Raw genomic sequence first — 24,947 nt, forward strand, 5'->3', positions numbered from 1 at the left:
TATCGCTTGACCACATAACATAATTTCGTTTTACGACCCAGAATTGCGTTCGCGTGGTTTTTCCGTCATGATTAAATTCGGCACACATAAAACGAGGCCGCTCTATGGTCAGTAACGCTTTCGGTAAACTACAATGATTTGCTCAGTCCCTTATCGGGGGACCGCTATCCAAACTGTCCTCTTCGTTATCTAAGAACGAATGCATTAACGCGAATCAACGCGTATTGTCGTGACTGTTCATTGTGCGACACAAAAGTTATAGGACTGTGCTTTTATTTAATTATAATATGTTTAAAAAGTTATTTTAATATGACATAGACACGTAACATACAGTTATTTCTGAAAAGGAGAAGTAATAGCCATATCGCTAGATACCACTGATTGAGATCGGTCCCAGAACACTAACTTGAAGTACTCCAGCTAATGAATAAGCTTAAGTCAGCGAGAATATATGTTACCTATTATAACTATTATTGATTGGCTCGTGGTTTTAGAATTAGTTGTAAATTATTATAAAAAGTACTGTTCCTAAATGACTATATTGAAGTAAACCAACGATTGTGATTAATAATTGATAATAAAAATACAGTAAATTATTATTAAGACCACTTTAAATAAGTTGCAAATGACTTGCTAAAAGAGTATTTGTGTCTCTCGGATCTTCTAAGAACAGATTTTTTCTCATTAACAGTTATAAAAGCATCAAACCCGGAAACAAAGTGTATATCTCCAGTTAACAGGTATCAAAGCCTAGATTATATATATATCATAACATAACGACGTTGCCATTTTTTTCTGATTGTAATGCAGTAATAAAGTCGAATATGATCTGTATTAGACAACAGTAAAGAGTAAAGAGATTGTCCAGATGACGTTATACTTCCTCTAATCCTAAAATATATATGTATATACTACGTAACACTGTCGTAGTGATTTCACTTCAATTGGAATTTAAGACAGAACTATCACTTCTGAACTCGCACCAAGCGGAGCTACGCCAAATCAACCGAAACGACCCTTGGTGGTGCTGTTTCTGGGGATTATTTTAATTCTGAGAGTCGGGATTGAAAATTCGTAGAAACCCGAGAATTCCCGGAAACGAGAATATTAAAGTATTTTTATTTAAAAAAATATTTTCATATTTAAAAAATTAGAAACAAAGATAAATATTATTTTTATTAAATAAAAAATCTATATTTAAACATTAAACCTTGATCCATATTTTATATTGGCTGCATTTAAGATTAAGAAGCAAAAAAATGTTGTACATTTCTGTATTTCTACAGAGAAAAGTCACCCCAGACATTTTCGTTTGTTCCAAACAAAAATGTCTGATGGGAGTTAAAAAAAATGGCATCCCGTATTTTTTTGTTCATTTAAAGATGCTGCGAGAGCTAAAAATACACGATTATTTTGTTAAAAAATGTTTTTTCCTTGTTTAGTAGTTTCAAAACAACGAATAAAATTTAGCAATAACCATATTAAAATGGTTTAAACCGTCTGGATAACTCTAAGTAATATATTTTTATAAAATGTTGTAACCTCACAGGCGTAAGCCCAATGCGTTAGAACGGGATACATCTGTATCAACTGGGTCATTGTTACCAACAATTAATTATTAACCACCAGACTGAAAATCTGGAAGTCGGTGACATCTATATTAATAATTATAAATTATTATGTGTAATATAATTTATAACTAATAGATGGCTATAAATTATATTACACATAAATTTAAAAAAAAAATTTGATGCTGGGGATCGAACCTGCAACCTTAGAGTTACTAATCTGAGATGTTATGGATTACGCTATTCCATCATTATAATAATCTGAGATTCTTACAGCATTAGTAATTTTAGACAGCTTTAATCGATGAACGCTTAAAAGTCAATATACTTGACTAAATATAATTTTGGTGTCGTGATAATTCTAAGCATATGACTACATTTATATTCTGCATAATTACATTTTTTAATAAAAATCGTTTTTAATGCATGATGTTTAATTTTATAAATTTTAATTAAATACTATAGACTAGGGATTCCAATCCCGGGCCAAAATTTTGATCCCGGGATTTCGGTATTGCAATTAGTCGATCCCGGGATACCAGGACCAGTCCCGGGATAATTTTTATGTTATTTTATCGATAAAATTAATTTAAAATGAATAATACAATATATTTTTACATCTGTTTTTTATAACGTACAATGTATAAAATACGTATAATTTTAGTCTTGGGCTTAAAATAGAAAATAATATAATAAAAATAAAAAAGGGAAGGTCTTATATATTTATTTGAGAAGAAAAAAATGAACTTTTGACAATGTATGTACATATGTACATTCATAGACACAATTGAAAACATTATTTTGAAAAAAACTCACGAAGTAACATCAAAGCATCAAGTGTTTTATCATTTAGCCTTGATCTGATTTTGGTTCCTAAGCAGCCTGCTGCTGAAAAGGCACGTTCAGACTCACAGCCTCAAAGATTCACAGATGACACGTGCAACTCGCGCAAGTTTGTACACGAAATATAACGATGTTGTCAATAATAATTCGATTGTGCTTGATAAATCAATCAATCCGAAAAATTCGGGATTATGTTTTATAATCCCGGGACTCATCGGGTATTGAAAATCGTTCGGGATCCCGGGATCCCGGGATCCGGGATCCCGGGATTGGAATCCCTACTATAGACTGATTTTTATAGTAAACTACTTGATATTTACCAGTTGTTCAAAGACAAATGTAACAAGATACGATAGTAAAGTCTTAGAACCTTAATTTTGAAAGATTTTTAGTTATATTGTGCCACTATATATAATATCCAAATTTATTATATAAGTTTAAAATACTTGTATAGTACTAAAAACAATCATAATTTAATGGGGTTTCAAAATTTTTGTGTCATACCCTAATATCGACAATGGCTGGCTAAATTTAACTTGATTTTCAACGTTCGTGCGCGCGAAGAATGAGCCTCCTTTATTTTTTTTCCTCCACCTCGCTATTATTTTTATTTTCTTTATGGACACGTTGAAGAAAAAAATGTTTTTTGCCTTAAAATCGATACGGCAGCCTCATTTTCAGATGTTTATTTTGGCTAAGCGATATTTATTTATTGGATTGGTTCATGTCCAATTATTTTCTTAACGGTGTTTACGTAGCGACGAAGCGCAGATCGTCAACACAAATTCTAATTTAGCTCGATAGAAAAATTAACGAGGGGATCTGAATAAACACAAACACGGCAAACGAATTTGCAAACGTTATTAGAATGTAAATTCCTGGAAATAACTTTTTTTGACGTTTCGTTATATTCATTTTCTGCCGTGTACATATTCCTAAATTTAAGCATGTAAGAAAATGGATCACGTATACATATATCTGGGAATAAATATTTTAAAATCCTCCACATGATATCACAAATATTTCAAAAAGTATTATTGAAAAATTCGTAATTTTGTCTATTAAAACATTTCAAAAAAGTTTAGTTATAAAATTAAGAAGCTTTTGCTTAACTTGGAAGAAAATTTCAGTTTAGATTATACTTTTTTTGATAGTTAAACATGATTGCAATTTTTTCCCACAGCGATTCATAATTTTGATCTATATAAACAAATTTGTTATTAATTTTAGTTTTGTCTATATGGTTTATGACTAATTGTGTCACTAAAAATATTGCTATTTAATAATAAAAAAACTTTGTATCAAAACAATAATATTCTGATTTTTTAAATTTAAAATAACAGATCAGCACATATGTTTCTAAAAAAAATTAAAGATATCTTAATTCCAGCGTAATGGTGCAGTTAGCATTATACAATATATATGTGTACATTACAACAAGCTTAAATATAACTTATATGTATATAAATATAATAATTACTTTAATACAATTTTCAACATACACATACAGCCAAAAAATACCAACGTTTAAGACTTCGTTTGTTAATTAACTATTACGTTCATTAAATTAAATTCCGACGCATAATTAGCTGCACAGTATTTAAAATGAAGAGTTTTTGTGCTTAAGCTGTTATATTATTTTAATAAAATAATATAACAAATAATATATTATATTATATATTTAATTAAAACGCGGGAAAAAAAGAGTATTTAATATATTATTTTTTTAATTTGCAACGTCGTCATTTTATGGAATGTGTAATCTGGGCTCCAATACCTATTCAGCGAAAATATGCACCAATCATAGTTATAGTTCACGATGTATATGCAAGTGCTTTTAAAACTATTAATGGATGAAGTTTGATAGACGTTTACTCAGATAAGTAATGAAACGAGAAAAAAAGTATTTTTTTATGAAATCTAAAGGAAACAAATACATCAATTAAATCCTTCGCGATTAATTTCGTCGCAGCGACTACGGGTGGTCCCGACAGACTATACATACATTTAAAATTAAATTAAAATTATTTTGACCTAAATTGTGTCCCGGTGCTCAAAAATAATATAGTGTATTTCTAGAAAAAATATTTTTGGTATTTTTTTTTAATAATTACATTAAAGGGGCATGAATTTTTTTTTCATATATTTTTTTTCTTTGTATAATAATAAAAATAATACAACTAATATCTGCGTGTATTATTTAATAACATAAATTTATTTCATTTTTTTCAGTCAGAATATGTTTTCGCAAATAAGTTAATGTAACATATTTGATTGATATTGATTTTATACGTTACTTTTTGAGGATTTTATTATATATAAGAAATTCAGCATTACGTCAAAATTAATTGATTTCGTTACCGTAACATTTTCACTGTTGACCGATGGTTTGTCAGGGAAGTGGCGCTTCCGCCGCGTCTATTTAAATCATACTGTTGCCAAGCGAGCATCATCGCACACGCTGTACTCACTTTAGCTTCATTACAAAGAAGCGTCGTTGCGTCACGTTTGATATTTAGCAAAAATGTATGACGGGGCCGGCATTTAATCGCGAATGGGGTGTGGGGAGGCTCACACAAAGCAAACATTGTCTGTCCCCCGGGGCGGGCACAATGGCCGCGTCGATTGACAGCCTGATAAACGGGATAAAAATGTTCATTTCGGTTCAAGGGGTAGAGATTCGGCGAGAGAAACGGGAGAGCGTTACGACGCCGGCAAAGTGCCCAACGCTTGGTTTTATATGTACATACATATATGTCGTCGTTTACTTGTTGCTCTAATCAAGCAGCGTCTATTTCACAATCTCCACTAGAGCACGCGATAATTACGAACGTTGAAGGAGCGGTGTGAAAGAATTCTTCCTCAGTGCTGCCTTAAAAAGACGCTTGCCTTAAAAATTAATACTGAAATGAAAGCCAATTCAAAAGAGCTCTACTTATATAAAAGGCAAAATCTCTTATCTTAAAAGTCCAGAATGGCTAAACCAATTTTAATAATACTACTCGGTTCATTCGAGTGAGCATATGTACATATATACTGATTTCAAGCAGGCTTTCGTTAAATTGAAGTGATATTTTAATTAACAAGCTTACTATATATAGTATTATTTTTATTAAATATTAATATTGCTGCTTAATATTAATAATATTTTTTTTCTAATAAAGGCAAGCTTCATATTTTTTACACCGACGAGAAAAATTCCATTTTTATGAGATCCAAACGAAACAAATAGTTACATAAGACACTTTTATCAAGTCATTCACAAAATTTTAGAAATTAGGATCTATCAGGAAAAATAGGTTACAGAAAATATACATATGTATGTATATTTATTTCAAATATTTTGTGGTCCAACCAGCAGCACCATTAACGCTAAAGTCATTTAAAATATAATGAAATAGAAATAAGCAACTTGTTACAATAAAAAAGAATACTCGTAAGCACCAGAAAAATTATCCTTTTATTGAGGAAAATATGTGTGATAGACAATGCGTCTACCCATTGCACTAATAACCACCTTACAGTTTTATATATTCAAGTCATGAATATATTTTTTTAATTGAATAATCAAACCATGCAATTACCATACCAACATCCGCATCTGTGATTCGCCAAAGCTGTCATAAGTTATGCTTTATCACACGTCATCGAGATAGCAACATATATTATATTAATTACTAATTAATATTAAAGTTTACAATCAATGTATTATTAACTATCATGATATTCATCCGTGAGAGTAGAAAAATCTAGGAAAAGCTAATATCTGTGAGAATCGATCGGAATTAAAATTATATAAAAATAATTTATTCTGATCTAGACACATTCCAAATATAAAAAAAACACTGTGATTCATAAGGGATTTGAACCTAGATCTTTCAGATATGAATCACTGGTACATTGTACTAGTATATGAAATACAAGTAAATGATTATAAAAATATATGATAAATGGAAAGAAACTAATGAAAGTCGAACCATTCTTTTTCAAAAAAAATATTAAATATTCAGACAATACAAAATCTTATTTATTGTCATGGCGATGGCAGAGTGATCAAGAAATTAAAGCTTAAAGCCAAAATTACACAAACACATTCTCGCTATTATGTTTATTAACCGGGTACAATTTTAATGCATACAAATTACGATTTTTTGAAGCTAAACTATTTTGATATTAGCGTAAGTAAGTATTTAATTATTTTGCCTCGATTGGATTTTTTTTATATAATACATTGTTACGTTGCAATGAACCAAATATAATAACGGTATTTTATACTCAGGAAATCAGTCACCAAGATATTGATCAATTTTACGTGAACTTATTGAAGTGTGTTTTATTGTATAATAGTGCAAAACTTTAAAATTATTATTTTTTAAGACAAAGGCTGACTTATCACAAAAAAACAATCAAAATGTGATGCAGAAAAATCGCCGTCTTAGTATGAAGATGATTCAGAATGTATAAATTTTAATAAAAATGCAAGTAAAAGACAGACATATTAAACATGCTAAAACTTTTGCATGTAGAGCAATTGAGCCAAATTTTTTTTCATGATGTAGTAGTAACAAAAGATGAATCATGAGTATCGTTTTTCAGTACGATTCAAAACTAAAAGTAAGGAATGGCACACAAAAAATTCTCGGAAGAAACCACTAATTAAAATCTAAGTTGATGGAACATATGTAATTAGATTTACAGAAAATAACATCAGATACGAACGTTGGAACTACTGTGTGATCCCCATAGTCGAATTTTAAGAATATTCTAATACTGTTGGAGTCTTATATACATTTTAATAAAAAATAAATCAATACACTTAGCTACATTTGGGATGTATGTAGGTCGTATGTAAAAATAAAAATATATATTAATATTATATTTATATGATACATAACCCGTATGTATTCCATTTAACATTACAGCATAAAATTGAACATGAGAAAAGCATTTTTTTCCAGTCAACTGCGATGACATTAAGCGATTCTCTTTTTTACTTATTTATTATTATGGTAAAGGCAATACGAATTTTCTTAAAACAAAAAGGCAAATTGCAAATTAAAAAATAAAACATTTTACCCTTTACATTTTTTAATCAGAATCGTTGCCTTTTTATTTGTCGATTATCTCATCTATAGAGTAAAATAAAAGTTATGCAACTTGAATCATTTATAAAATCAATAAATTTATTATACCGACTTTTATAAAGAGTAGTGGAAATATTGCTCTGTATTGTAATAAATGTAATAAATAAATTACATTCCAAAAATATTGCAAATCTAAACAATTTTGCTTATTATTAAATAGTTACACAAAGCAATCTTTGCCTACTTATTATTATACTAATTTATATGGCAGAGAATTTTATAAAAATGATATACTACTAATGTTATTGGCTTTTCAGTGAGACTGGCAAATAGAAGGGAAAACTTCGAGGATAAGAGTGAAGCTAAAATAATAATTAAAACGCAATACCATATATTTTAAAATGCTAAGGTCGTGTATTTTATTTTAATACGTGGGTTTTTGTAAAGTTCAAATATAATCAGCCAACATTCAAGATGTTAATGGAATGAAATACTAATAATATATTTAAATGAATTGAAATTATATTTTGTATATAGTTAAGTGTGTGGGTGTTAACCATTTGCGAGTTTTGTCGAATAGCTGACAGTTTTGTCTCGTTATAAATAGTAATAAAAGTATTGAGGGTGGCGATTCGCCTGTGGGGATAGACAATTATTTCATAGAAAGGGCTCCAGAGTAGTTAAATTCACAGGGGCCCTATACACAGACATAAAAAAAAACAAGGAAATTGCCGACAGAATCCAAAGTGCCATCGTTAATGAAATTACTCGTTTCTTTAATGTATATCATGTACGAGATGGTAACTATAGTACCTAAGCAAAAATTAATCAGTTATAATAATATGTTTTTGCACATTATTAATTTAAAAAATACTTGTCTGCGTTATTAAAATCCAGTTTTCAAAGATCGGTTTAACTCTGAATTTCAGATGTCGTAGCTAAAAAAAATCCACCTTTTCAAACTATTCAGATCATTATATTATAAGAAAAGCGATAGAAATAAACAAATCTAATTTCGTCCCCAAATCAAAGAAACTTCCTTCATCACGTCCATGCCTTTACATAGCGCCCATTATGACAGGAATCTTCATAAAAAAAAAGTAACTTGGGACACACAAGTGTTCATCAGACGCTTCCCTCTTCACGTCAACGATGTCTAAAATCCATGGTTCGACCCTATCTACTGAGACTATAATCGCGTATTTATTAGATAATTAAAAAACAATAAATACTTGCAAATATGTTTTAATCGAAATATATTATTATTTCCAAGATTGTACAAACCTAACCGGCAATTCGATTTTATAGCTGCAAAACTTCGCTAAATTCGTCTCTAAATCGCAAAACATTAAACGATACGACACAATCTGTTTTAATTGTTCTCAAATGTCGGAAGGAGAGCACACGTGAGCTTCACTGTCATACGCTTTAATCATTATGACTCAATATCGTTAAACTTTTACTATTATGGAACTGCCGTTTACGGAACGTAATTTGAGAAACGCGTCGCTCTTTTATGATACGACTGTCTTGACCGACATTTATCGGATATGACATAAACGCACCATTAATTCAACACAAATGCTTCGATAATGAACGATTGTAAATATTCAGCTTTTTGTTTGTATACATAATACAATTGAGGTTGTAGTGACATCTGTGCGTAAATAAGAAAATTATTAATTTTCACCTTAATTTAGTTCAGCTTCGTGTTCATAGATGGCTTTATGTGAAAAAATGTAATAAATTATTTAGAATAAATTACGAGTGCTTAACTTTTTAAATGTCTCATTTATTCATATTTTAAAAGATACTGACAAATATTATGTAATAAAATATTTTAATAAATACTCAAATTTACACTACAATTTTTTAATTCATTTTTACTTCAGACATATTCAGCTTTTTTCGTTTATTGCTTAAAATAGTATTAGTAAGTTATCGTATTTTGGCAGATGGATAGTGACGGGTGGAAATTGGACATGGATTGTGCCGCTGCGGTATTATTTATTTTATGGTATATTTTATATATATGATGAATGATCGGCGGATGAGGCACCGCCAGTCGTGGTCTTTCCTTCGCGGTCCGCCAGAAAATGTGCTGTCCTACTTCGCCATCACGAAAGTTCTACCAGAATGCTGCCTAGTTTTGGCCATAATGAATTAATAAATAAATTTAAAAATAAATAAACGGAAATCCTGAAGGAAAATTTGATATTTTTGATTATCTTAGCAATACGATAAAATTTGCTGCCAATCTAATTTTAAAGATGTATTTATCACTGGCAAAAAATGGACCTATTGAAAATTAGACATATTGATTCAGTTATTTCTATTCGAAATAAAAAAATTGAGAGATTAAAGTATCAGATTAGAATTTTCGGAACGCAAAAAAAGCAGACAAAATCATGATCAAAATTTTAATTGATTATGTTATTTTAGCAATAACCATCAATTTTTCTATGCTCTACGTGGAAAACATACATACATGATCATGTTGGAAAATACATTAAAATTCCTGATTTATGGATGAAATAATAACATCTTTATTTTATACTTTAATAGTAGATGAAAGCACAAAATAAATAAATCGAAACCATTTATACAATTGCAAGTAGGTCATCTGTGAGAATTGAAAAATTTAAATCAATGCAGTAAGATGTCTATTATGAAATTCTGCACTAAATGCTCTAGTAAGAAATTATGATGTGGTAATAAATTACTGCACAGAGCGAGTTGAGAAATAAAATTACCCCATAAATAAATAATCTCAAAGATCCAAAATATCGAGTAGCATGCATAATACTTCATAATGTATTTGGAGAATTGACAAACTTAAATAAAATTTTGCAAATGAGTAATTTAATATCGATGGAAGCTCACGAAGTTACAAAGGATAAATTAATTAAAATAAGAATACAATATTTAAGCGAAGTAGTCTTATGGAGTGTGGAGGTCCAGAATATATTAAATCATAATAATATAGATACATCCGTGATTCTTCAATTTATTCCATTACTTTGTGATCATTTAGATGATAGATTTCCCAACGAAGATTCAAAAGACTAAATTTTTTAGCCCTATGGAGATAAAGTATGGAAAAGATAGTATAAAACAATTACGCATAAAATATCAATCTATAATAAAAATTGACGATGCAAATTATTTACGTAAAACATTGGAAGAATATACCGATTTTAAGCTCTTAATTAATGAAAAATACAAATACAGCTGTATAGAAACATTCAATGATTTAATAATTTATGCTCTGAAACACAATTAATTTAAGGAAATTTTGGTTCTCTACGATATTTGTGGAACACTTAAACATTTTACTCAATGAACACTATCAACCAACTAAATATTAAATATTTAGACAATTTAATGAGAATTAAATTGTATATATTGCAAGAGAAAAAGATTGACCTGGATGAAGTGAAAATTGGATGCATTGTAAAAAATGACGTGAAAAAATAAAGATATAAAAATAATATAAAAAATAGAAGTTTAGAGTTTTGATTTAACATATTTATTAAAAATATAAATAAAATAGTAAAAATATAAATAGAATAGTAATATTTATGGTTTGACTAAGAGTTATATTAATAATTAATTTATTGCTGATTGACATTTATAAGGGTCTGTTGAAGTGACGTCAAAAAAATCACAAATTTGTTATGCAATTAAGAGTACTCGACATACTATCGGATACATCCGCTTTTTATTCTAAAAGCATTAGAGATTTTTTTAACTAAGCGTGCGCAAAAAACGTGCCCGATTCGCAAGCAAAACAAGATCTAAACGAAATGAGAGTGATAGCGGATTGTATATTTTCTTGAACTTCCTGGTAAATGCCGTAGAGATGCACTAGAGCGAAAACTGGTTGTATACAGTCATCGTGCGTAACAGGCGCCCGATCAGAAAGTAATTATAGATAAATGCAGATGTCTCCAACTGTTTTAAAGCAACGGCTCTGGCTTTGTTTTTATTTTTTACATGAGCTATTTAGTTTATCTCGGTAGTTTTTTGATTACTGTATCACTTGAACCATCCATTGTTTAAATGAATATACATAAACCAGTGAGACTAGTATGCTATCGAAAGAAATTAACCTGGATCGATTATATGCATGTATGACATGTTTTTATGATTAGGTTTAGTTCGTATTGTAATTTTCATTGTCTAACTTAATACTGGTAATAAATGAGTGATACAAATATATTATCTAAGTATTTTGTTTAATCTTATTATTGTTTAGGATGATTATATATTACACATTGTATTTAGGATTATCGCTGTTGTTCATTTAACATACATATTTTCTTATGAAACATATATGTGTCACCTAACTTCATCAGGTGATGACGCCTAATAATAAAATTATTAATAAAAATATTTTAAAAAAACCCAGAAAGTTTTTATAATTCTTTCAGAACCTTGGACTATTACTATGATTAATGGCATAAATGAAATAAGTCTTACAGCGGGACATTGCTTAAATAATTTATATCATTATCTTATAACAACAATATAAGATTCGTCAACGATGTAAATGTTAAACAACTTCCGCATAAGAATGGACGTTTAAAATTTGTGTGTTAATAATACAATATTTTAAAATAAATAATCGCCCACTTCTCAGATAATTTTGATGCAATCGTGTTGAAATAGTGACGCATTAATTTGTTCAATATTTAGAGAAACGACTTAACATCGAAAATTCTAATGCTTACATAATTCATATAAATTTAATTAGATCATCGCCGACATTGGAATGTCCCGAGCATTATATCATAAATTGTCTCATCTGTCTCCATTCTTAAATCCGCGCCTTAAATTTATAGTATACATGTATTATAATTTCCATATAATTCTAACTTAAATTGTTGAAAACTCCTGTCTATTATATTTCCAATCTTTAATCTTAATCAACATCAACGTATCTCGAGAAAGCATATGTTTTCAATCGCTATTGTAAGTATTGTTTCACAACACACATTCCGAACAAATAATTAACAGTTAGCACCCATATACTGTATATATAATAGTAAGTATATTAACAAGGTTTATAGAATGTCTCAAGCATTAAAGATATTTGATCTTTCTTTATTGGTCCAATCTTCTCCTTCTATATCATAAGAACCAAGTGACATGAAGAGTTAAATTAAATAAAATGCTTAACTTGTGAAAATATACACCATCGGTAATTGAGTGGTGGAAGTAATGGATATAACGCGTTGTGAGTTTGCTTTTACTATTTAAAAATAAACATAGTGTAATTACAAAACGGATTTATTCTGGAATCGATTTTTTAAATGTAATTATTGAAGGTTCAGTGAATAACATTATAAAATTTAAATTAATGGACCGGGTGGAGCCACTAGGACAATATTCTCAGTAGCCAGTCAAATCCGAGTATCGCAGAGTTTCCACCTATCTACTAAAGACGCAGCTTTAGCACCCTAAGCCGACGGCAGAGCACCCGAACGCCCCGGAAGCAGCGAAACCATCAACAGCTTCCAGAGCGGAAACCAAATCTCAAAAGTACAAACGTTTCCAAAACGTAGAAACACGTAAAAAATGAAAAGAGAGATGAACGTACTAGTATATCAACCACCGATAAAAATGTAAAAATATCAATGATATTATGCTAAGCAATCGCTGAGTCACTGTTAGGGAGATTTCTAAAGAATCTCATAAGAATTTTGACTGACAAATTTGTTCCAAAACCATTGAATTTTTAACATCGCAAAGAATTTATAAGATATAAATTATTTATTTATAAAATATATTTACATCGTACATACCCAAGTCAAAAAAATCGGACTGACTGTTGGAAAAAAATTGACTATAGACATTTAGTCCACACCTACATACATAATATTATCTCGGAAATATGAGTATTTTCTAAAATTTCGTTTATTACAAAGTGTTTTTTTATTATTATTTATTTTGATGTTCAGTTTTTGTTATTACTATGGCTGCCATAAATAACATAAAGATAAGAAGGTAAATTTCCCACAATGAAAAAAATCATTTTTCAAATGACTACCTGCGCTGTTTTAATGCGCAAGAATACACAACTGGTTTTTAGAGTTTGGCGGTTTCACGTGATTATAGTAATTACAATTTTTAAATGTGAACGAGTTTTTTAAACAATAGTTCGACAAAAAACACGGGCGAGTATTTTCTGTATTTAACTTTAAGTCTCTAATTGCAATGTAGTGATTTTCGATTGTATTATACGAGATCAATAATAGATTTTTTTTATAGAAACTAAAAATATTATTGTGTCATTGTAATTAAATTGTCATTAAACTTTATTTAATGACAATTTAATTACAATATTATTTATTATGCAAATATTATATTTTATATATTAAAATATTGCCAGTTGCAACAATTTTTTTTCGCCTAATAGACACAAAAGTGTTCTTAAAATACACTAGCCAGAAAAAAAAATAGATTAATCAAAACAGTGCTATTTTTCTGGCATTTAACATATATTATATTTAATTAGGGAAAAAATTGAGTGGCACATTTAAAGCTGAGAATGAATTTTATCTCAAAATCCCGTTGAATACAAGTGACCTAGCTTTTCGCTTCAAGTGGCTTCTATTCTTTATTCGCCCAGCATTCGCCATTACAATAAATAAGTGGCAAGGTGAGTAGTTTCGTAAAACTTAGAAGATGAATGCTTCTCTAATGGTAATTTTATGTCGCAATAACACAAGCAGAGCATCAAAAGCACATATAGTGTTGGTAGATGAACATTATTCAACAACACACATCGTTCATAATCAAGTGTTAAAAAGGATACGTAAATAATGTATTATTATAAGAAAAAAAATCAAAGTAGTGTTATCCTGTTAATTTTCTACTGTAAAATATTAATAATAATATAAATGTATAAAATTTTTTGGCAATCTCATTTCAAGTTTCAATTTCATATTTCGTCCGCCTATCTCTATTATTCAATCAGTATCGACCTTCATCCCGGAAGCGCCATTATTTTACGATCTACCTCTTTTCGGGTCGTGTGATACACATATGTACTTAAGTTATCGTCATCTTATTATACCCAAAAAAATGAGTTTACTTTAAATAGAAGATCATTTAGATCTTGGAATCATCCTATCTCTATCTACAATATCTATCTATATGTTCTATCTATTATATGTGCATATTATTATTATCCTAGTGTCACGCCTATGGAATAGATATTGTCGACTGTCTACAGAAGCTTGCTACTTTTAAATGGTTCGTCGTTGGAACTGTCATAATTTGCAAGTCTCGAGTTCTCGAGTATATGTAAAATAGATACCACATTACTTTTATAATGTTTAAAGTTGTAAACTCCTGTCTCGTTTACTGCTAATCTTTAAACTGCCTCAGCCTTTCTCTAGGAAGCCATCCTTTTAAAGCTTTCCTCTTCCCAGTCACGTGCGGTATATAGTAGATACTATGTCCCCACACACTGACTGCGATTGTGAAAGACAAAGTGTACACTGACATCATATCACACACGGAGTAGGGATTTGGTAGAGTGGAGGTGCTGTTCACTCACAGCTACGATGATATAACAAACAACACCTCAGTGATTACAACCACCTCGGTCACGGTTACCGTGTACTACCGCCTGCTGCAAAAGTTGCTTACTACTGTTATCTCATCGGAATTTTTCAGCTAGTGCCATTCTACGATCGGCAGACTTCTGAGACGGTCGACTTTGAAGATTAGTAAAAAACAATCAAATGAGATGCATCTGAAGGGTTCTGAATCGTGTAGGTTTGTGTTGTTGTTGGTGACTCTCTCGGGATTTGCACAATGTACATGTGAGTGTTTATATATTTTACATATGTACTTAAAATTATCATCCATATTCCATATAAATTGAAATGAAATTTGATTCAATGCCAAATTTAAGTTGAGTGGTTTTTGTTTATTTATTATGGTTCAGCTTATTTTTGAGATAAGGAGAGCAATGTCAATTGATTTTTTAATTTATTGTTGTAAATCTACCACTATTACACACATGAGTTATTTTTGTAATAGTGGTGGATAATATAATTTTAATCAGCAAAATGATATATAATACAAACTTTCATTGTTAAAGAACTATGTCGTTAAAAGTTAAATAAATAAACGCGTTGAAGTACATACATATATCGCACGGAATTATCTGAAGTTTAATATCTATATAGTTCTTGAATTAGACAGATTTAGTTTATTTATATGGTACACATTGTGTTTTAGATAACTGCACAAAAAATGTGATTTATTTATTTATACTTTTTTAATTTACCGTGCAACATAATGGCGTTGTATAACAATATTTAAGACAAATAATAAATGTCTGGTAATTGTAAAAAATCTTTGTTTAATATTTATAAATTATTTCATAATACAATTGTATTAAAAAATAATTCCATGAGCTCATACCAGTATATGTATTATTACCGAAAAAAAATCAATCATTGTCCCTTAGATTTTTATTAATGTATTATTACAACCACTAATTGGTCGATATTTTTATTTAAAACTCTAAAAATCCAGGATGGAATTTATTAAAATTACTATAATATAATTATTAGATAAGTATCTAGATATATAACCACTACTTAAATATTGTCAATAAGAGATTTTTGCCAGCTTTTTCTCCAACTTAATACAGATAATAAAACTTTTTTAACACCGTTAGATTTTTTGAAAGAATTAAAAACTCTAAATATTTGTAATTTGCAATTATTCGAATATAAAATAGTAATTACTTTACTTTAATTTAAAAAAATAATAGAGCATTAAATGAATACGAAATTTTATTTTAATTATTCCAGCTCCTGAAAAGACTCATTTAGTTGCTGTTGATGTGCGTTTTATTATTTAGTAATGTGTTTTTCATTAACACTCTTAATATAATTGATTATCGAATATTACAATTTTTTATTAAAAAAAATAAGAGCATTGAAAATATTTAATATTTTTTTTTTTGTATTATTTTTATATTTAATCAATAATTCTAAAGCTTGTACTATAAATAAGTACTGTAAATAAGTAGTCGGAACAGTATAGAATATTTTATTTTTTTATAAAAAACAACACTAACAGTTAAGCCAACATCAACAATAATTAAATGCGTCTTTTCAGCACTAAGAATAATTAAAATTTAATTTTGTGTATATAAAGTTAATGTTAAAGTTATCAGTTAAATGTATTGTATTGTAAATATATTATTAATGTAATTAATTTTATATTTTTGCGGTAAACTATCGCTTCTTAAATAGCTACTAAAAATTTTTGTTTCATTAATTTCCCTATCTCAACTTTTTAAATAAAAGAAATGTATGTTATAACTTCTGCTGTTATAATATATAAGCACACTATATTTACTTCACATCTGCATAATATTGTAATCATGGCTATTGTAAATAACATAAAGATAAGAAGATTAATTTTAAAAATGGCACGAAAGATTAGATACTGTAGCGGTCAGACTTATTCTTAAAGCAATGGTAGTGGTTCATTGGGGGGTGGAAAAAACTGACGGCGTTATTGAAATGTGTTTTTAGAGTAGGTGTAATATTTATCCCCAAATTCATTTTTTTTCATTAAAAATATAGAAAAATACTTTGACAGCTATTCGAATAAATAAATAATTGCTCAGTATTCGAAAAGGAATATATTCAGTATTCTAAAAAGGACATATTGTCCTGCCCTTTCCACTGTTAGTAACCTTCTGTCTTTCACCAAAACGGTGAAAAAATCTCTCGATGCGGGAATTCAAGTAGATTTTGAGAAAGCTTTTGACAAAGTTTGTCATGGGTTATTATTTAAAAAAAGATAGGACCTCTTTTTAGGTATTAAATTTTTTGTGTATCGTAATAATACTATGTATCGTATATTTATTTTGTAATTAAATAAATAAATCATATTAAAAGAAGCGTACATAATATAAATAAATTAAATTCGAAAAGTAAAAATAAATTTAGAAATTTCAATTTGCGATTTCAACGTTACATATTTTTCTGATCAACTTTCTTTAATATTTATGTAAACTTTAAATACTATAAATATGGTAATAAAGTGTCATTTATTATATATTATTTAAAAATATAAGTTGCTTATTTTTAGATTAGAATGAAAATGATGTTACTCTGTTCTAAATATTCTTAAGCATATTCATGAAAAAGCATCCAAAAAAATATGTTAAAAGAGAAACTAAGAAATAATAAACAGATTATTATTACTTAATTTTAATGAATAAATGCGAACGCAATAGTTTTTTCGTCGTTTCTATAATGTTTACAGTTAATTACATAATTTATATGACTTTAGATATATACATATGCAGTATATTTTATATCATTATTACTCCTAATTAAAATAATTTAATTGCAATAAAAAATTGTGACAAATAATACAATAATTAAATTCCACTTTCATTATTTCATATTTCAACATTATATACAATAATATCCTAGTTTTATAGTGAGTCTATTTCATGTGTTTGTTTGTCCTAGTAATTTAATATTTTGCTATGTATGGAATATGAATTGCAATATATGGAAAAGTCTCACAATTACTATTAATAAATAATAAAATATATTGATCATTATATAACAATGAAAAAATGTAAACAATAAACATATTTGTATTGTTCTTGTATAAAAAAGCTATCTAATTTAAGCGGAAAACTAAGTGATATCTCTTTTTGTCATCTGATTGACACAATGAATCTTAATAAAATAATTTTATATGTATGTATGTACATTATATCGTTTTAAGCGTATTCACCTTCAGAATGTGGATCAATATTCATAACCGTTAACTCAATGACAAATTGGTTCATGAGGACTCCCAGTCGGAACGACAGGATTGAGCTCAACTGGGATTTGAGTCAATGCTCCGAGACGACAGCAGACAAAGTGCCAAATCAGGTGATTAACATTAAATTGCCATCGTTGTCAATTTATCTTTTGTGTTGATTAAATTTTTAATAAAATAAATTCAATTAAATAATAATAAAAAGGCAACAAATGCTTCTATTTGAGTATAAAATATTAAAAGGTTATATAAAATAAAAAGGCTTTATAGGTATTACATTGAAATTGGATTATATACAATATAATACATATAGACAAAACTATAATACTCGTATTTATATTGAACAATAAGTTGAGGTTTACGACAGAAAATACAATCGTAAAATAATCTGTCGTAAAACAAACCTATTTTATAATGTCATCTGAGATTCGGGGTTTCTCTAACTGTATACGAAGTATATAAAAATGTTATTTTTTGATATTGTGGTAGTATGTCACATATTATGTACTTATTTATATAAAAGAGATTTTCAAATATTAATTATGTATATAATAACAAGTAATACATGCGCTGATTTATATTATTCGTAGATCAATTCTATGATTTTTTTATTAAAAATATTCACAACTTTCACAGTATATATTCATCATAATATATGTATGATTAATCACTCTCATCTTCGACATAGTTAAAATTCAAAGATGGAAAACCAAGGTCGTGCCATTGTGTACCAAAATATATTTTCGACACATCTCTTTCACGATTTCTTTGACCCCAAATATATTATTTACAACGTGATATAATAGCATTCGACAGAAAATTCACCGCAGCGCGTCGTCGTAAATAAAATGGGACGAGAATTATAAAATTTTCAGGGTTTCCACGAATCTCTTACATAGTTTATAAGCCAATTTTTTATTCCGACACTGGTCTCACCTTAATACAAAAACAAATACCTAATGCGATTTTTGCGTATTCCCTGATCTATATAGACAGGATTAGATGTATAATATACTATACTCTATATCTATATATTTTAACCAATTTAAAAATGCAAATTTGAACATGTGAGAAACTCACGAATAGCTTGTGATTGCAAATCAGATGAGTCAAGGCAAGTCATTAAATCGCGTAATACTATAGAATTATACAATATAAGATTTGCCATTGATCTTACCAATTATATAACTAAAAGATACACCAATGTGTCTTAGGGTTTAAAATTTGATAATTCAAACGCAATTTATTGATTAATATATATAGCTTATTTATGAAACACAAACATCTGTTAAATATGCTTATTTTTAAACTAATTATTCCTATGACATGTAAACAAAGATTTTTCACATTTTTTAATTTAATGATAAATATCTTAAGAAGCTTATTTATAATGAATTTTAAATATATTAAAAAATACTGTTCTTAAAAAAAAAAAATATATTGATAAAGAAAATCGATTTTGCCACTTTAAAAAAAAACACTAAAAGTCAGCTATAAAAATGTTATCTAAAAAGTAAACACTAACACGAGCAGTGTAAAAAAATCGCAATTATATGCAAAAACTGTCCTCAATCTTGATCAAGCGTAAAAATCAAAAATAAGAGATTCTATTCTATAGTTTAGTATTTTAGATTAAAAACAATAAGCATGCATTATTTTTAATAAAATGTTTTAACTTATTTGACAGTATAAATATATTCACATTTCCCAATTGCAATATATTTACACAATACATAGGTAAATGTGAAAATGTATGCTTGAATGTCGGAAGACCGATGTGAAAGCTTCCGCTTCCCGGACTTGTAAGGGTTGTCTCGGTCAATTCGGCGTAGCTTCAAATCGGAAACAAAGTGATACTTTTGTACGAAGAGTCTAAATTAAGTTTCAGTAGGAATTGAGAGAAAGACTAACGACCCTTCCAGTTTTTTATCGTCTGGCCAATGTCAACGATTTGGGGCGGAAATAGATTTTTTGTTATTGTCAAAAAAAATTGTATTAAATACGGGATTTAATGTAGCTTGTAGCATTCCACTGACTTTTTATTGGACTCTGACTGTTTTTATGTGTTTTTAAAACATTTTGTTTAAATAACTAAGAAGCCGTTTATTTTGTTCCAGTTGACATTACGTTTACAACGCAATAAAAATAGTATAAACATGTTTATGTACATTTTTAGCTGTTCTTTGGTCGTATAACGAGTCGTTTTATAAAAACATAATTAAAAACGTGATGCTATTTTGCCTTTTAGAATACTTAGGTTTTTCTAAACTTTTTGCTACATTAATTGAAAGAATATTTTTATATTTATTTTAAGTTTATAAAGAACATAATTTGCTCTAGGGCCTATAGTCTAGGAAATCTTTCAATTTAAAACTATTTTATAATACGTTGATATTATTTAATTAAAGCAGAAATATGTATTTAATGAAAGAATAAACATTATATATGCAAAGTGATAACACGAAAAAGTCAAAACATCAACACAAACTTGAACTAAATATTTAGTAAATACACATCACATATTATAGTTTGTACTAGTGTATACTTAACCATTACACAGCACTTAAATATTGTAATAACATATCGAAGCGTTAACGTGCCAAATCTGACGAGCGTTAAAGTGTTGTACCGCATGAATAATTGCCGAATTATGCGCATAGAAAGCTAATAATAGATTTCGCAAAAATTTCAAACGTACATTGAAAGAAAACATCGAATGAATACATATGTAACACATTATAATAATTTGTTACAATGTATTACATTTTATGCACGCGTTATTAATAATTTTATAATGATTAATTACAGGTAGCGTTGTATACAGAAGATCCCAGCGCTTCGAACAATTCAGATCCCATCGCTAGTATTTTTACAAAAGATCACAAATGGGGTTTTTATATCACTGATGTGAAGTTTGAAAATATAAATTTGCCTGGAGGGTGGAAAAAGAAGGTAAAAAAAGAATTACTTTTATGGTTCGAAAATTGGCTAAAACAATTAATTTTCAATGTAATTGTATTCGAATCTGATTGGTTTTGTAGGGTTGTCAGATCAGTTTATTTAAATGTAATATTAAATTAATTTTTAAAATAGCACAAAATTCAGTTGTACAAATCATTGCTTATCAGTCATAACATACGTAAATTACAAAATATAAATAAACCTCAGATTATGTTTACCGGAATTTTTGTGATCTCTGAATAATCAAGGTTGAATAATTAGTCACGCTAGGGCTCATCTCATAAAATGCAAATTTATAAATAAAACATAAAAATATTAATGTATGACTAAAGCATCTCATAATTATATATATTTTTCAAAGAATTATACAAACCCCAATGAAAAGCTAATATTTTTATTGAAATATATGTTTATAGACTTTGACCAAAAACGTATCTGTGATACCACCAGGCCCACGCTGTTTTCCGTTGTGGATTGCCAGTTTCAAAGATGGAAAATTATTAAGAACGGAATGTTTTAATATACAGCCTACTTGGATGTTCGACATAAGGTAACATTTTATTACTTTCATTATTAAATATATTTCGTATGAGTTGTGTTCTCACTTATATCGTAATCATTAACACTTAGCCTTTGACGACTTTTTATGTAATCGTTTCCATTTGACGACACTTATAGATGTGCTCATGAGAGAAACGTTATATTCTTTAGTAAACTTATGTTACATTGAGCTACCGCCCTTGTGACTTTGTGGGGTCCGCTATGACCACCTACATATCCTATCATTGAAATAAGCGTAAGAAACAAAATTGTTTACACATTAAGAATACATCCATCAGATGTAGGATCCACGGAGGCCTAATTTTATGTCGACCGGTGCATACCGTGCGTGACAATGAACAGAATAAACTGAAAGCATCACAATAGCCACTCGAAACTTTTAGCAATTGATATTATCATATACCAAAGAACAGCACTTTATGATCCCAAATAACAGCTCAAACCTGTTCAGTCATACTTCACGTATGCGGTAAAATAACATACAATTAACAATGCCTAATATAAATTAATATAAACTGAATACTTTGTCTTGTATAACAAATAAAACCCCTGACATTTGTACCAAGAAAAATAATTTATTGTCATTAAGAAATCAAAAGGAATTGATAATTCAAACGGCTTCAAGTGAATCAGTGTGATTCTGAATATATTTGCTTTTAAATATGCTAGCAGATTATATAATTGAAAAAAGCAATGTGTTTTATTATAATTTAAGAACTCAATTGGATAACTGGAAGCTTCTTATTCATCCAATATCTCCTCAATTGGGTAAAATGAATATGTTGCAACTGATATAATATCTTAAATCGATAAATTGTTGTAGTTTTTAAGATACTAAAAGCTTATCACATACAATTTTTTAATATTCACTAATTCATAAAGTCGCAGCAGAATTTTCTGTAAAAAATATTATCATTAAAGTGCTGCAGCTAATTATATTATAGAAAGAAAAAAAATTTAATACTTTAAGTATGAACTATGGTAAGGAATGGTAAGAAGCATTCCTCGAATTCACATTCCATAGAATGATAACATCGACGATTTTATAATAATTATCAGGCAGATACAGTCTAACAAGATATTTATTAGACAGCAACAAATTGTCTGTTTTTGCTCTAAATCATTGCATAAGACAGATGATCTAAAACTGGAAGGGACGTTGCTCTTTTTACTTATATACCCACTTCTAACCCAAATTTCTAACAACTATAAGTAACAACTATTGGTTTTTGAGCGTTGCGCCGCACTAATTAACAATTATCATTTTTTAAAACTAATATTAATTTAATGTCGTTTTTCAGAAATAAAATTGCAAACACACCTTTAACACGATTAATGATACCAGGCACTCACAACGCTGGATCATATGAATTTGCGCCATATTACACCAGAAATATCTTTGAAAGATTTACACTGTGCCAAGATATGGACATTTATTCGCAGCTTGTTTTTGGTATAAGATATCTAGATTTTAGAATATCGTACCAAAACATTTTCAAAGAAAAGTAATGACCACATAAAATAATAAAATATACCACTTCAAATACAATATTAAAATAAATAAATTTTAGGTTATGGTTAAATCACGGAATGATCAACGTGCGGCCTTTATTGCCACTGTTTTACGAAATCAGAACATTCTTGCAATCCACTACACACGAAGTAATTAATATAATTTTACGATTTATAAGAAAAATGTTTTAATGTTTTGTATGTTTTTAGATTGTTATCTTGGACGTTCATCAATTGCCAGTTGGTTTTTATCAATCTGATAACGAACTAATAATGTCTAGTCATAAATTGCTGTTAGATGCTATGCAGCAAATCTTCAAAGATTATATAATTCACTACGAAGATTTAATGAACAGCGTTAATACAATAACCGGACCGACTGTCTCCGATATTTTGAATACAAAAAAACGGCTGATAATCGGTTATCCAGATTATAAGATCAGAAACCGTAAGAAATTAAAAATATTTATTTTATTTTATCGAGTGACAACCCTCAGCGTTTGTTTTTACGTCATTGCTAATTCGCGGGTTGGCCATAACGCGAATTGTAACGACCTGGTTGCACATGAAAAAATAATTAAATTGGGCAACGAGAACATTTTAGATTTCTTGTTTTATTATTTCAATTACAACTGTTTTGAAATTTGATCGACTCTTTATTACTTATATTTTTTTGTATTTTTTTTAGAAAACAAATGGCTATGGCCGGCCGTCTCTCATGTTTGGGCCAACACAAACGACCCTCATCAGCTAAAGGTTAAATTATTATTACTTACGTTTTTTTGGCCTTAAACACGTAATTAACGAGTTTGACATCATTTTTTAACGCGACAAATTAAATATTTATTTTATTATACATATAAATCGCCATCATAAAATAGCAATTTGTAAACGTAATAATATTATGTTATTTATGATATATTAAATTTTATACGATGGATTTTGTAATATTTTTTTTTTATTATTCTTTATACAAAAAAAGCAATGGTATATTTATAATACAATATTTTTTTTGCTTAATTTACTAATTTTGCAATGATCTGTTGCTAAAAAAAATATTACAAAATTATTTATTTATTCACTGTCAATGAGCTTGCTCGAATAAAATCAATTACATACTTATGTAATGGTACAAAAATATTAATCATAAAAATAGAGAAGAAAATTCCAAGCAATTTCCCGAAAGACTACGCACAATACCTAGAACAAAAAAATACTTTGCCCTTTTAATATTTTTCAGAGATATTTGGATAACATGATGAACTCGCCAGTTAAGCCATCAAATCTGTGGTCAGCCATGGCTCAGATGACTCCGACTCCCCTTGATATTGTCTTGAGCGATAAGAGCTTGAGGAAGATGGCAGATGACGTGAATAGAAATCTAACAAAGTGGGTTCAGTACGATTGGTACGGCAAGGCTAACATCATAGCCTCTGATTTCTTCATGGGGAATAATGTCATAAATCTAGCCGTTTACTCCAACAGCGTCGTCGGCAAATTGAGGAAAACAACTTTGGGAAAACTTCTATTTTCCTTTTGATTGTGCACGACAAACTATTAGATAATACAATAAATTATTTTTACCATAATAAAA

The 24,947-nt window shown here is 28.8% G+C and overlaps 1 protein-coding gene across 1 annotated transcript; it reads left to right on the plus strand.

Moving 5' to 3' along the window:
• Positions 1 to 14,929: 14,929 nt before the first annotated feature.
• LOC148236501 (PI-PLC X domain-containing protein 1-like) lies at positions 14,930 to 24,947 on the plus strand. Its single transcript, XM_088182838.1, has 9 exons — positions 14,930 to 15,330; positions 18,281 to 18,432; positions 21,128 to 21,271; positions 21,697 to 21,830; positions 23,143 to 23,346; positions 23,413 to 23,503; positions 23,564 to 23,801; positions 24,042 to 24,109; positions 24,594 to 24,947. Exons 1-9 carry the CDS (start codon positions 15,255 to 15,257, stop codon positions 24,891 to 24,893), a joined length of 1,407 nt encoding a protein of 468 aa, XP_088038964.1. The 5' UTR covers positions 14,930 to 15,254; the 3' UTR covers positions 24,894 to 24,947.

The sequence above is a fragment of the Plectrocnemia conspersa genome, unplaced genomic scaffold (assembly GCF_051122295.1).
Source record: "Plectrocnemia conspersa isolate PC_06_02 unplaced genomic scaffold, ASM5112229v1 ptg000003l, whole genome shotgun sequence".
NCBI lineage: Eukaryota > Metazoa > Arthropoda > Insecta > Trichoptera > Polycentropodidae > Plectrocnemia > Plectrocnemia conspersa.